Source organism: Podarcis muralis, chromosome 10, assembly GCF_964188315.1.
Source record: "Podarcis muralis chromosome 10, rPodMur119.hap1.1, whole genome shotgun sequence".
Lineage (NCBI taxonomy): Eukaryota > Metazoa > Chordata > Lepidosauria > Squamata > Lacertidae > Podarcis > Podarcis muralis.
The window spans coordinates 36,933,134-36,947,762 of NC_135664.1; the positions used below are offsets into that span (position 1 = coordinate 36,933,134).

A 14,629-nucleotide genomic window follows, 5' to 3' on the forward strand; every position below is an offset into this window, starting at 1 on the left:
AATTCAGTGAGGAATGGACTTCCAACAAAGTGTGCATAGAAATGGAGCCTAAGTCCACAGGGGCGGGGGGCGGGGAGGCAAGACATGGGTGGTTTTAGGCATTATAAAGAAGAGCCAGCAGAATATATGTGATTGACAGGTGCCTTTTCTTTTTGAACTTGTGTATCATCCAAACTGGCAACTTGTATATCTGCATGAAACTTGTGTGATACTGCTTCCTATAGGAACAATCCACTGGGTATCTCTCCTATCCATCTTATGCTCTCATGCAACCCTGATTCATCTGAGCCTGGAAAATAAAGTGTCTATTTTCTTTTGGTCTGTTTTAATGAAAGTGATCACTGTTGTTTCTTTGAATTAATGTGATGTGGAAAATCATGGAAAAAATTCAATGGCAAATAAAGTTCATGATTTTTAGCTGAATTGGATTAATCATAACTCTTTTATAATACAAAGTATTATAAAATAAACTCCTTTGGGATTTTGGGAGAAATGGACTCAAGCCATACAAGAAATACGAAGCAATACCTCTGCCATTAAATTAAGCTAAAGCAAATAACGTCGTATGTGTAATTAGTATTTATTTACGGTGCCAACAAGTAGAATCATCTTGTCCACTCCAAAACAGGGTTTTATTGCTGCTGATGGTGCTGAAGGAAGGGAAAAGGGATGAAAATCAATGTTAAAGGAAAACGTGTTTCTGAAATTCACCTGCTCTCAAGTGTACAATACCTTAGTCAGGGCTGCGATTCTCTGAGCCAGTTCAGCTTCCACTTCAGGCAAGGTTTCAGCTTTCCGCATTGTTTGTTGCAGCTTTTGCTCAGCTAGTTCAAGCCGTTCCTGCAGCTGTCTATTTTTGTCTTCCATCTGAAACCCAGAAATGAGACAATTAAATAAATAAATAAAAGGCCGAATCAGGAAATTGCTGCGGTTCTCAGGGGATTGGACTTCCAATGGTTCATCCTGGTTGGCTCTCGAAGAGCAAATCTTCCTCACTTTCTCAAACCCAACCGATGAAGCATGTAAGAAGATTTATATAGAGATGTACTGAAGAAGTGTTAATATAGAGAGATGTACTGAAAAAGCATTAATATGAATGAACACTACAACAAACTGGAAAGTTAATAAAACATATAAATAATGCAATCAGTAGCTTGTCCCTTGCTCTCATGAACCAAGACATATCACCTTCAAGTGGTTTCTTACTCTTATAAGTAAGAAACTTCCTATGGCAAGTTCAAAACCTTTTTTTTTTTTTAGCACGCTCTTAGTTTACCACTATTTTAGGCTGTTTTATATTAGCAAACATAGCTTGCATGCTGCAGTCATAGATACTTTCCTGGCTGGCACTGCACATCACTCACCCTCCCCCCAAATCTACTGATGGTCAAAGTTTATGATCCAGCCTGTATAGTTCATGTGTAGCTCAGCTTGCTGCTATAAACCTGCCGTACTTTCCCTTTCTAGCTTACCTTGATTTTCCTTCATCTCACCCAATCTGGATTCACTCCCAGAATCTTGCCACCCTGACTTGATAAGAGCCAGGTTTGACAATCCGATATGTTCTAGCCTTGTCTTGAACATCTTAGCTCTGGAAAAAATAGATCCGGGCCCAAATCTGATCTATCCTTGACTTCTCTTGCTGGAAAGAAAAGTCCTCATTCCCTTTTGATCCAAATCTACCAATATTTGGATGGCAGAGTAAGATCATAGCAAGAACACACATTTGCCTTTCTTTTCAGCTAAATGATGAGAGGACACTTATGAAGAGTCTCTTAGCAGTGATCCCAAATACTGAACCTGACGCAGGAGAGCTTCCTTGTTTGCCAGCTCATTTTCCAGCTTATCATTCATGTCATGTATGGAGGTGGATTCCCTCTGAGCACTTAGGTAACGCTTTTCAAGGGTAGTGATCCTTTCTTCCATGTCTTCCTTCTGAGCCATTGCCTTAAAAGAACAAACAATACATCAAAAGACTACAATTTACAATTGTTGCCAGTATTCATGTAGCTAGCAGGAGGTCATTAGATGGCTTATAATCTAAACTCGACTTTGAGATGTACCAGCTTCAAAAGGAATGAATGTACAGATGAACGAAAACAAATGGAGGTGGAATAATTTTTTACCTCCCTAATGTCCCTCTGATATTTGCTGTTCAGTTCTTCAGTTTTAATGAGGTCTTTCCTAGCTGTCTCTGCATCTTGCTCTACCTCCCCGACTCTGGAAGACAACCCAGCCAAGCGGTCCTTCATCTGTGCCATTTCGTAATTTTGCTTTTCAAGAAGTTCCTGCAGTTCCACCAATTGGCTGGTCTCATCATTTGAGTCTATGGAGCCATTTGACAGACGCTATTAAGAAACAAACAAACCATAGACCACTCATATTAGTCTACTTTCACCAACTTAGTGAAGAAATGGAGCAAAGTGTATGAAATCAACAGGAATATACTGTTGGCACTTTTCCATATGATTCAGATTTCTATGGTGGTCAAGTCTTCAAAATAGATGGCTACTGCTTATCAGAAAAAGAATGAATGAAATCTTTATTGCTAAAAGCTATAAGCCATCACAATTCGACCCAAGTTGGGAAATGGTCACAGTGCATAGGATACAAATAATTGAATCAAAACTGAACAACAACAACAACAACAACAACAGGAAAACAGACTTACCAAAATGCAAAATCACACCTGCATAAGTTAAGAACTTCACTTCTCACACTCCCCATTATGATACTTGTCTTGGTACCTAGTTCTCAACTTGCAGACAAAGCAAATTTTGCAACTAGTGCAGTAATAAATACATTATTGCCAGCTAGCAAAATAGAGATTTGCTCAAGGGGAGGTCAGCTGGAAAAAGAACAAAGGATGTAATCGAGGAATTTTTGTCTAGGGGATGTATATAATGGGCATCATAGCAAATAGTGTTGAATGTCCTCCATTTCTCCTGACTCACAGATGCAGAGTCTTTGGTACACAAGGGTGCTATTAAATCTTCCCATTAGATAAGCTGTGAATCCTTTATCAGAAAGAGAGACCAGGTGCCTAAAAAGGCAGCACTCCAAACCTAATTTAAATAAAGGAAAACTCTCACGCAACTATGTTCAAATATCTATCCTCAGCAACTTTTCCCATTTCTGAACATAGCTCCTTACAGTATTTTCTTATGGTGTCTTGTTGCAACAACAACAAAAGCATCACAGGCAATAGGGGAAGGCAAATACACACCTGGCAACTGAGCTGTTCATGTATTCCTCCCCCAACATTTTAGTGTGGGAAAAGCATGGAGTTATGTTGCTTTCTGTAGCAGTCATCACTTGTGTTCTGGATCGTGTGTGACAAGAGGGCATAGTTGCTGATATGCTCCAAATACGAGTAATTGCACAGATAGCATTCTGTCTGTGTTATAAATCTTGCTCAGTTTATATGACCCTCAGAATGACAGAACATGTAGCCCTGTGAAAGATCTAGTCTCTTTTATTCTCTTACCTCTGGTAAGTCTACATTTGAAAGCTTATATTTGCTGTACAGCTCCCAGTCATTGTAACGGTTGAGTGATGCCGCAGGAAATAATAGTATGCGTCTTGCTTTTTCTTTGCAGTATTTTTTCAATTCAACTTACTATTTGCTTTAACCCAATTAAAAAATATAGATGTCTGCACATGCATTAAAATATCATATATATATATTTTTTTTACAGCTGCTGATAAAACTGATAGGCTTACATTCATGTTAGCTGTAATAGATAAATATTTTTTTTCTAGAGTCTGAGATTCATTAGGTTAGAAACACACAAGCACTGGAATTATATTATGTGAAGTACAGAACTGAACTAAGCTCTATTTGCAAATTAATATAATAAATCCCCACCTACCATCACACGAATATTGTTGTGTAATGATAATAGCTAAAGCTGAAAATTCTGTCATTCGGTATTGGAGCCGGTTCATACAGTATATCCATCAGCTCATTTTCACAAATTACTGCTTTCATGAATGATCCATTTGTGTGGTAAAGATACTGAACATATAGCTGCAGCTTCTTTGAGCAGTATTTCCATATTGCAAAGACATCACACTCATGAAGGCTGCCACCATGATTTCCACGAACATTCTTAAGACTTAATGATGACATGTATGTGCTGCAGTGGCCCCTTCTGAACAAGCAGGGTAGCAGGCAGCTACAACATGGGGGTACCATACCAACCTTTACAGCCAACATGGGCACCACATGGCTACAGTCTACGCTGCTGTCCTGTTAAAGGGAACCTGTTTATGAATCAGCATGGCCAATGTCTACATGTTGTCCTACAACAGCCCCAGCTGGCCAACTAGGGTGATGGGCAGCTGTGGGATGGATTTGCCAGCTAATTTGGTCTTCAAATGAAGCACATTTCTTTCTTTTAAAGGATATGCTGAGCCATGCAGTTAATTAAATGTCTATAACACTTGGTGGGGACTTGATGATGTAGTACTAGCTTTGTTAAATTAAGATTTTTATTTTTTTTAAGAGCCTAGGCAAGCACTTTTAATAATTTGGCATTCAAACAAGCACACCTACTACAGTGAATCACTTATTTTTCACCAGCTGCCAAAGACGGCAAAACACATTAACTAATCAACTTACAATTTAAATGTATTGCATGTACTCCATCACTCCATGTTGATTTTCCAATGTCCCTAATAGCACAGAGTTAAACAGTTTGCCTCTATGAGACCCCCTAGCTGGAAAAAGAGATGGTTAACTGAGTCTTTCAAAGCTGACTGGCTGTCTCTCAGAATAGGCCAACTGAGCTGAGTAGATTCCTCTTACTGGTGAAAGTCTAGCTTACTTTTGCTGCTTTTTGTGTTGCCCATTCAGTTATGACACTTGGAAGAGCCTGTGATCTTGTATATGATTGTATGTTGGCTAAAAGCTGCTTAATACTGCTTATAGGGAAGAAAAAGAAGAGCTGTGTTGGATTGTGAGTCCAGTTCATTTTATTAGTACTTGTCTGTGGATTTATAATGCTTTATATACAGTTTTTCATTGACCTCCACTTTAAAAAAAAATCTGCACCCTAGTACTTCATATGCAAAAATCAAATCTGACTATGTATCTTTTCAGCATCCTAGGTTTTCAGTGTGGTGTGTTCTCCTGGCCACTTTATGGGTTGTATGCATGTCAGAAGACCGGAGTGACCAAGTGACAAAAAGTGTTTATTGCTGTTTCACTGATTGAGGGTGGTGGTATATATTGTGGGCCATGTCAAATTAGGTAGTGGGCCAGAAGCAGTGCCAGATTTACATATAAGCTAAACAAGCTAAAGCTTAGGGCCCCACTCTCTTGGGCACCCCAAAAAATTTTAAAGGAGAAAAACCTGGATGTACATTTCCAAAGTATAAGATAAGAAACAAATAAAATAAAACCTAGATACAGCAACAGTGTTTTGTTGGGTGTTGTGTAGGCTCCTATGATGTAAGTAATGAGCCCCGCCTGCTAGCCTGCTCCCTAAAATATCACTGGTTTGCTCATTTCTATATACAGTGGTATCTTGGTTCTCAAACTTAATCCGTTTTGGAAGTCTGTTCCTATACCAAAGCATTCCAAAACTAAGGCGTGCTTTCCCATATAATGCAAAATGGATATAATCAACAACAACAACAAATCTTTATTACGGTCATAGACCAGCATTTAAAATCTAAACAGGTATTAAAACACAAGGTGAATATAAAAATCTATAAGAATTTAAAAGAAGCTAAAAGAATCCAAAATAAGGGTCAGGAACATTGGACGGGTGTGGAAGAGCACAAAAGGTTTTTTTTTTTTTTTTAATTGCGGGAAAAGCCAGTGACACTAGACACCACAAGATCAAACAAAAAGAGATCAACAACAACATCAGAAAAGAAAGAAAAAAAGAAAAAAGGATTACACAGGGGAACTTCGCAGAGTGCCGTTCAACAGAGGAGATTTGCGCTTCCTGATTACTAAAGTGCAAAATTTGGCCACCTCATATGATATTGAGCTTGAGGAATCTTCCAGAAGGTATTTTCGTAGAATTTCGGGGGAGGATTCCAAATAATGTTGTAGGGGTATAAATTTTGATAGAAGCGGCAAAATAAGTTGAGCTCGTTCTTTACTATAAAATTCGCAAAATAGAAGGATGTGTGTAACAGATTCTACCTTATTAGACATACAGGGGCAGAGACGCGCATGCATTGGTACCCGCGTGAATTTGCCGTGCAGCACTGCTGAGGGCATTGTCTCAAAGCGGGCTCTAGAGAAAGCCCATCTATAAGCTTCGTTAGTGATGTTAGTTAAGTAAGGGGCAGCTGCAAAATTAGGCCAAGCTTTTAAACATCTATACGACTCCGGGAGTAGGGCATCTTCTTGTTGTAATTCGACATCGTAAAGTCTCTGAGTGATAATTGCTTTTGCCTTGTTCAGAGTTCCAATAAAAAGATTTTCAGGGTTTAAGCCAATTTGTTTGATCTTGTTAGTTATTTGCATAAGCCAAGGAGGGTAGGGAACTGCGGCCAGGAAGCAAGGTAACAGTCCCTTAGGATTGTAATGGATTTTCAGCCAGAGGGATATTGCTTGCTCCCAGACTTTTAATTCCACTCTGGGCAGTCCTGCCTCTTGCCTTAAGACTGCATTAGGTGTACACTTTGGGGTAGCAAATAATGATCTTAAGAATTTTGATTGTACTGTTTCAAGGGTCTTAAGGTTGGCAGAGGGGCTAATTTGAGAGCCATACAGAAGTTGGGCTAAAGATTTTGCCTGAAAAACTTTTAGGGCCATCGGGAGGAAGCCAGCTCCTTTCCTTCTGAATAATCTAAGGATAGCATTTGCACTTCTTCCTGCTGATATAGCTGATGTGGTCAGGTGTGTGGATATAATGCAAAATGGAAAGTAATGCAAAATGGATTAATCCGTTCCAGACTTTAAAAAACAACCCCTAAAACAGCAATTTAATAATAATTTTACTATCTAACGAGACCATTGATCCATAAAATGAAAGCAATAATCATATAAAGATAATTTTAAGTTAGCGCTTAATAATTATTTCACTATTAATATACTACTTCTTAATTGTATTTCACTGTTAATATAAAGGTAAAGGTACCCCTGCCCGTAAGGGCCAGTCTTGACAGACTCTAGGGTTGTGCGCCCATCTCACTCAAGAGGCCGGTGGCCAGCGCTGTCTGGAGACACTTCCAGGTCACGTGGCCAGCGTGACATCGCTGCTCTGGCGAGCCAGAGCCTCACACGGAAACGCCGTTTACCTTCCCACTGCAGTAGTACCTATTTATCTACTTGCACCCGAGGGTGCTTTCGAACTGCTAGGTTGGCAGGCGCTGGGACCGAGCAGCGGGAGCGCACCCCGCCGTGGGGATTCGAACCGCCGACCTTTCGATCGGCAAGCCCTAGGCGCTGAGGCTTTTACCCACAGTGCCACCCACGTCCCTCACTGTTAATATACTTCTTAATTGTATTTCAGTTCAACAATTACTTTGATAAAATTCATATTTTGTTATTTGCAAATGGCTTTAGATACCTATTAGGTCCAAAATTACCATATAGCATATATTCAACACAAAAAACAGTGACAATTTGTTGTTGACAAAGGACAGCTGAACATATAAAGGGCCCCATTACCTTCAGTAGCTTAGGGCCTCATCATACCTAAATCCGGCCCTGGCCAGAAGCAGTCTGGGGAGTACAAATTGAAGATGCCTTAACAAGAAATAAAAAAGAGGCATGTTTCTATGCCTACTGAACAAAGAATGTGCATATTGCCTGGATAATATAGAAAATGGTGTTGAGATATGCATATTCCCCAGGGCATGTTGGAGATTATGCATAATGACTGGTTAATGTGCACATTGTTTTCTTCATGGAAGGAATATGTGCACATTCTCCTGGTGCACAATGGGTGGTTATTATGCATGTTAACAACTCATATGTGACTGTGTGTGTTTGTGTGTTTATGTGTATGTGTGTATTCATTCCTCTGGTTGCAATTTGAAGTGGTACAGGCAATTTTACTCTCCCAAGACTTTACTGTAACAATCTACAGCACATGTGGTCCCAGTCAAAGAGTTATACGAAGACCTCACCTTGAGAAGATTACAGGCCACTATTTATGCTGTATCAGCATGTTATGGATTTATTTATTTTAATATTCATATACTGCCTTTCCAGGAAATGTGCAAGGCAGCTTATAATAACACAATTTAAAATGGTATGATTGATAAAAACAGAAAAAAGAGTAAACGTTTTATGAAAAGAGTAGCATTGTTAGGAAGTTAGGCATTGCCTACACAGAGAAATGCCAGCTGTGTGTCATAAATATGTGTACCACTTTGGGGAGTGCAATAATCGGCGATTTGTGGGCTTCATATTACTACCCACTCCCACTCATCTTACTGACAAGAATTTTGCTGGTTGAATGCTTAAAAAGGGGAAAGGGAGCCACTTTCATCGTGCCAATTTCCCCCCCCCCCCTTTCTAAGTCACCCTAAAAAGCAGCAGCAAGTCTCAAGAATGTGGTGCAGCTCTGAAATCAGCACCCATATATGGTGGGAGCGCAGCCGAGTTCTTTGTTGGAAAAGAGCTTTAATAGCTGTCCAAATATAGTAGTAATAGCCCGGGGGAGAAAGAGAGAGATGAAAGTGTTATCAAGCAAATCTGATATCACTGATGGTATTAACTACAACAAAGCAGGCAGGCCATGGAGAAAATCAAAGTTCAAAAATACCCCGTGGGAACTTGTGCCACAAAGCGCAATGGAGATTAAATGTGGAAGAGGTCCAGGGGGGAAACAACCAGCACACGCTATCAAACTGAGACTGGTTTGTATGAGAAGAGAAGAAGAGGATAGCATGATCATGGTCTTCCCTTCCTAAATTGCCAGAAAAGGAAAGACACACTGATAATGTGCTATTTCTCCTGTATCTCCCTAGATCAAAACACAGCAACAACTGCAAACTGGTGTCTGCAGAGACAATGTACTGTATCTGCAATCAGACGGAGGCGCAATATATGGACGCATATAGCTAAAATTTCTTTTGCAGCCCCCAATTACCTATCAAAATGAGCAAGAATGTCACTGGATACTAAGAAATTAAAATTAAACATGCCAGGGAAGAGAGAGGGAGGAATTGCAGATATTAGCGATGTAATTGGAGAAAAATTCTACATGAGGATAAAGCAGTGATATTTCAGGTTCATGAACTGAAAGATTGACTTTTCTATTTGTCTGTAGTTTCTGATCTGTATTTTCTTGCATATGACCATACTTCCTAAATTTGTTTAAATATATTTATGACTAGGCAGTGCTTTACAGTGTGAATAAAAGTGAATAAAGCTGCCATAATACTAAGGCTGCAATCCTATGCATGCTTACCTGAGCTGGAAATAAGATTTAAGTGATCATAATACTGAGATGCATTATTTATGTTCAGTTCTCCAGAGGTTCTTATTTATTCCCCCATCTCTGGATTCTCATATTCCTGCTAAGATTCTCAAACCTTAAAACTTACAAATACCATCTGCATCAAGAGACACGGTGTTAATGAACTTTCCACTATTTTATAATCATGTACTTTTTATTTTATTTTGTTGGATAAACATCTAATTCTTCAACAGCCTGGCATTATGGCCTTGAGGCTAATATCTCAATCTATTTAATCTTTAACATGTGTAAATGTGAACATTATAAAACACCCAACCAAATGGAGGCTATATCTCCTGTTCCTGGAACAGTGATCCAGAAAGTAAAATATTATTCTCTCTCTCTAATTTAAGAGTTTTAGGTGGCTAACAAGAGAAACACTACAAGCCAACCAAAATGAAAATAAAATACAATTATCACCTTTGATAAGCACATAAACCAACACCACTTGTCTTCCAAACTGAAGAGTACAGAGATGACAAAGCATCATGAATAGAAAATAGAAAAACTGCCTTGCATTGAGTCAGATCTTTACTTTATCTAGCTCAGCAGCTCTTCAGGATTTCAGACTGGTCTTTCTCCCAGCCCTACCAGGATATGCTAAGGACTGAACCTGGAAACATCTGCATGCAAAGCAGATGCTCTACCCACTGAGCCACAGCCCTTCCCAAGGTGGTAAGATTGTGTGACTAAATAAATCATTCCAGTCTTCTCTACACTATAATTACTAAGCTTAAAAATGTATTACTAGACCACATTATATTTTTTCCTTGCCCACAATTCACAACGCACATATCAAGACAACTACACATCTCATTCCACACGCATCTCTCTGTGGACTATTCATATTATTGCTTCAGATGTAACTTTTCAAAATAATTCTCAGATGCTTTCATCCTCTCCCCACCCAATGCCTATTACACCTGGGACTCCTTACCTCTCCTTTGTCCATTGTGCATTCCTTGTAAGTCCTTTTGCCAATCTTATGTGCCAAACAAGCAGATGTTTTGATCAAATTCCATGCACACATAGTTTTTCAGTAAAGTCTATCAATAACCATCCACTGAACGAAGTAAAGAATTCGAAAACACAGGCAGTGTATGCGTTGCTTCTTAGACTAAGCCATATTGTTATGAACAGCTACATTTTGGGCTAGAATTGTATTGATTTTCTAGTTGAGAATGTAAATCCTCGGAGGGCAAGGATCAAGCCTTTGACCTATGTTTTACACATCAAGCATAATGACTATATTTAATAAACCACAAAATTATAGCATCAGTTCCTTGAAGCAAATTTTCTCCAAGTTATAATCAACCTCTGAAGGTCAGTAATAGCTCCCTATATGTCTCTTCCCTGAACTGCCTTGCACTGTCTTTCAGAGAAAGACCACAGTTCTTTGTCATCGTTTCAAAGTATTGCATGGTATTAACACAGAAGCACTAATGCTGGAAACAACTCTGCAACTTCCTTGCATAAAAATATGCAGATGATTAACTTGAAAAAGAGCTTTCCAGCCTGGTTGAAGAGCTCCATTCTTGCACCATAAATTATCTACACATGACACGAAGTGGATCTCAAAAGTGAAACTAGAACGTTACAAAATGCAGTAGAAGCTGCTAAAATGACAAGCTGCTACAAAACAGCTTTGATTGTTATTTTTTTACATCACCGCTATAAGAAGTGCAAGTAGAATTGTTTCTATCACCTTCCATCCCTAGATTTGCTTGTGAGGAATGTTAAAATTGTCTTTCGGCTGCTAAGAAATATCTATTTTTCTTTCTAAAATACATTTGGAATAAAGAACAGCTGAAAATCTCACACATTGATGTTGTATTAGACCTACTGCTAAAAAGCTTCAGTTTAAGGCATATTGGCAGAACCCTTTTGAGGGACCGTTTGCAAACCCCACATGTTAAGGCTGATTTTCCTAGCACTGACTTTAGAATATCGAAATGGTTTGCAGCATCAGCATTTGGATCACAATAGATTCGTTCTGTAGCTTAATGAGGTCATGAAGTTCATTTATGCATGAAGTTCCTATGGAACCGCTCACCTTCCCAGGGGGCAGATTTGCAGGCTGGCCCACAAGCACTCCCCGTGTACAGTAGGGTGTGTGGCAATGCCGCCCCCATCCTTGGGAGTCCCGGCTGCATCACGCCCCATGGCTGACCAATCTGGTTGACCGGGGGCATGGCTTACCTGGTTTAAACATCCACACAGCCAGGGCTCAGTCTCCTCTTTTCCTCCTGTGTTGGATCTCCCGCCCTCCTGCCCTGTTTTCATGTGTTTGCCATCTTGGCTTTGCTATGGACCACGGTTGGTCACCTGTTGAGGGGGCCAGGTAGGAATTTTCCCACTTGGCAAATTGGCACCAGCCATGTGGTTTTCACCTGCCTTGTAGCAATCGTCACAACTTTGTAAGGTTTAGGCATTGGTAAACCTGGTTTAAGGGAGGAGAGGTTGTGGCCTTCACCTGCCCCTCCTCTTTAAGGGTATTCTGTTACAGGGATCTGGGTGTGTGGTTCCTGTCTGAAGCCCAGGTAAGGGCTAGGGCCATGCCTGGGGGAACTTGCAGTTGATGTACATCAAAAGGGCTCCCCCTACTGGTAGTTGACCCTTATGAGACTACCTGCATGACTGGCAGGAGTCAGATATAGTCAGTTCAGTTCCAATGCCTAAGCCAATACCACTCACATCTGTAACTAATAAAGTTGTGGCTTTATTTATCCCATTAACCCAAAATATTGGTGTGCGTGCGTTTCATTATCAAAGAAATGGGGTGGGGCCATGCAACCTGATGCTGTATGGAACTTCTTCACTACTATCTTAATTAGAAAGAAGCAGCTTTAATTTCTGTAGGAGGGCATAAACAAAAGAGACTGCTCAAGGCATTGATTCAGAATACACTAGCGACTCATCTTGCATAGGTGCCAGGTTTTATTCATCACATTAAGTTCATCTTAGAAGGCAGAAACGGATTTGGGAGCTTAGAGCAGTGGGCTTTGATTTGAACTTTTCAAATGACGAAGACTCTCAAAGGGAAGCTGTTACTTTATACCTTTTCATGAACTTTTTGTCCAGGCTCCATTCCTTTGATAAGTTCTGAGTCAGTAGGACCCTCTCCTGATGCCATTTTCCTTTGAATGTGTGCATTTTGTTCACGCAAAGCTAGAATCTAGAAAAGAATCAAGATTAAGGTCAGAACAAACAGCAAGTAAGAATTTCATTTCTTGAGCATAAATACACAGCATTCTAAGCAGTAATGTGACAATATTTTAACATTATTCTTCACATTGTATCAATATGCTACAAATCTAAATGTGGAAAAATCTTTAAAGATGGTATCTCTTGTTATCATCTTTCTTCATCGCCCTTAAATGCTATCATTTTATATCCTCCTTCAAGCGTTTATCAGCTATGCATTTGAAAGAACTAGTTTACGTGATTATGAAAGGTCAAACTAAGCGTGATGCAGCAGTTCCATGATTGGAAATTGCAACGTATTTTTCCTCTGTAAAATGCACCCACAGTCAGTGGGGGAGCTGATATGGATCAAGACCATGGTCAAGGAGAGTTTTTAACAATAAGTTTTATCAATTGGGGAAAACATTTGCATCGAGGGGCCGTTTCCAAAAGGAAAAGAGAGCAAAGAGGGGTAACTCATTTTCTCTGTACCATAATCCTAATTGAGGACACCCCCCTTCCCACACAGCTATGCTTTGTAAAGGAAAAAGATGATAGGTAATATTTCTGGGTTAGCAGCGTTTGTAACCTGAAGCGTCTGTAACCTGAAGCATCTGTAACCCGAGGTACCACTGTACATTACAACCACAAAGCAGCAAACCCAGCTGAAATAGGCTGTGGGGCCATGCCTTCCCTCACTGTTGTCTTTCCATATTCTCAGATAACTTTTGGGATAGGGAGCCTTGTCCATTTTTTTTTTTGGGGGGGGGGTGTTTCTTGCACAATATAGGATATGTTTAAAAACAGCTCTCTACTGTAGCAGTTATAGCAGAATACAGGGTAGCTGGCTTGAGTCATCAGGCTAAAAGGCATAGTCCTGAATCCAGTCCTTTTTCCCCCTAAAAAAATATTTAGGGGTACTCTCATTTTGACTCAAGAAAATCACCAATCAGGAAAATCAGGAAAAATAAATACAGTAAATGGACAAAAGGCAGCCAATTGGGGGTGGAACTGACGATTCACTGTTCTAGAGAATAAACTAATTTTTAAAAAAGTTTTTAATTTTCTTCTCCTGTTAGATTCACAAAATATTTAGGGGTATGTGTACCCGTGCCCCCCCGAAAAAAAGCACTGCCTGAATCCCTTTTTTACTCACATAGTGCCATCATGGTTGCCATACCTGAAAAGGGCTGTAGCATCTGCCAACTCAAAACTCCCTGCCAACGTCTAAGTAAGCAACTTGTGTGACACAACCTAATTGGTCCTGAACCCCTGCACGTGGCAGCCAATGAGGAGGAAGGGAGGTGGGGGAGAGTATCACAATGTCACATTACACATCACACTTGGTTTGGCATTACTGGGATGAGGTGACAGAAGTGGGGAAACTGATGTCCACACTGTTGCTGTCAGACACAATTTAGATCTAACTGTAAGGAAGCTCCTTATACCCTTTCTTTTTCTAGAAAAGGAAATGCTCACGTTATAAAGGATATAGAAAGACAATAAAGGGCAATGTTTGAGTTGTGCTGAATCACTGCCTCAATTTTGATCACAAAGTGTGTCTAGGCATTTTAGCTGCAATGATGACAGTAAAAAATAATAATACTGGGAAATGGTAAAGCAATCTATGCCAGATGAGCTCTTACTCATTTTGGTGAGCATGAAATTCCGATAGTTTATAAATCAATAACATGTATCATTACTGTCTTTATCGCTTTTTATCCAAAGCAGAAATAAATCTAAAAGAGACATAAATTGGACACAATACATTCATAATGTAACATGCCATTACATGCAACCATTTCACAGCTGAAAGGATTAATAAAGGGGGGGGGGAGTGGATTGCTTAAATGTTGCACAGCAGGGTGGAGATCTACCCAGACTGGTCACATTGCTCAACTAAGAATCAGAGGCTGTAGAAATCATTATTAGACTTGGTGGCGGATCTATGAAATGGAACAGAGACCTTCTGCTCTGATGCAGACATAATGTAACTCTGAGCTAAGTAACAA

General features: G+C 39.8%; 1 protein-coding gene across 9 annotated transcripts in view; it reads right to left on the reverse strand.

The window, feature by feature from the left end:
* Positions 1-14,629, reverse strand: part of PPFIA2 (PPFI scaffold protein A2) — a 269,557-nt gene that overhangs the window by 66,328 nt on the left and 188,600 nt on the right. For all 9 annotated transcript variants that reach the window (XM_028746753.2, XM_077934767.1, XM_077934766.1 and 6 more), the window contains 4 exons: positions 12,493-12,609; positions 2,127-2,348; positions 1,801-1,947; positions 733-867 (listed from right to left, as the gene is read on the reverse strand). In XM_028746753.2, coding sequence (XP_028602586.2) covers positions 733-867; positions 1,801-1,947; positions 2,127-2,348; positions 12,493-12,609 — 621 coding nt within the window. The remainder of the gene's footprint in view (positions 1-732; positions 868-1,800; positions 1,948-2,126; positions 2,349-12,492; positions 12,610-14,629) is intronic.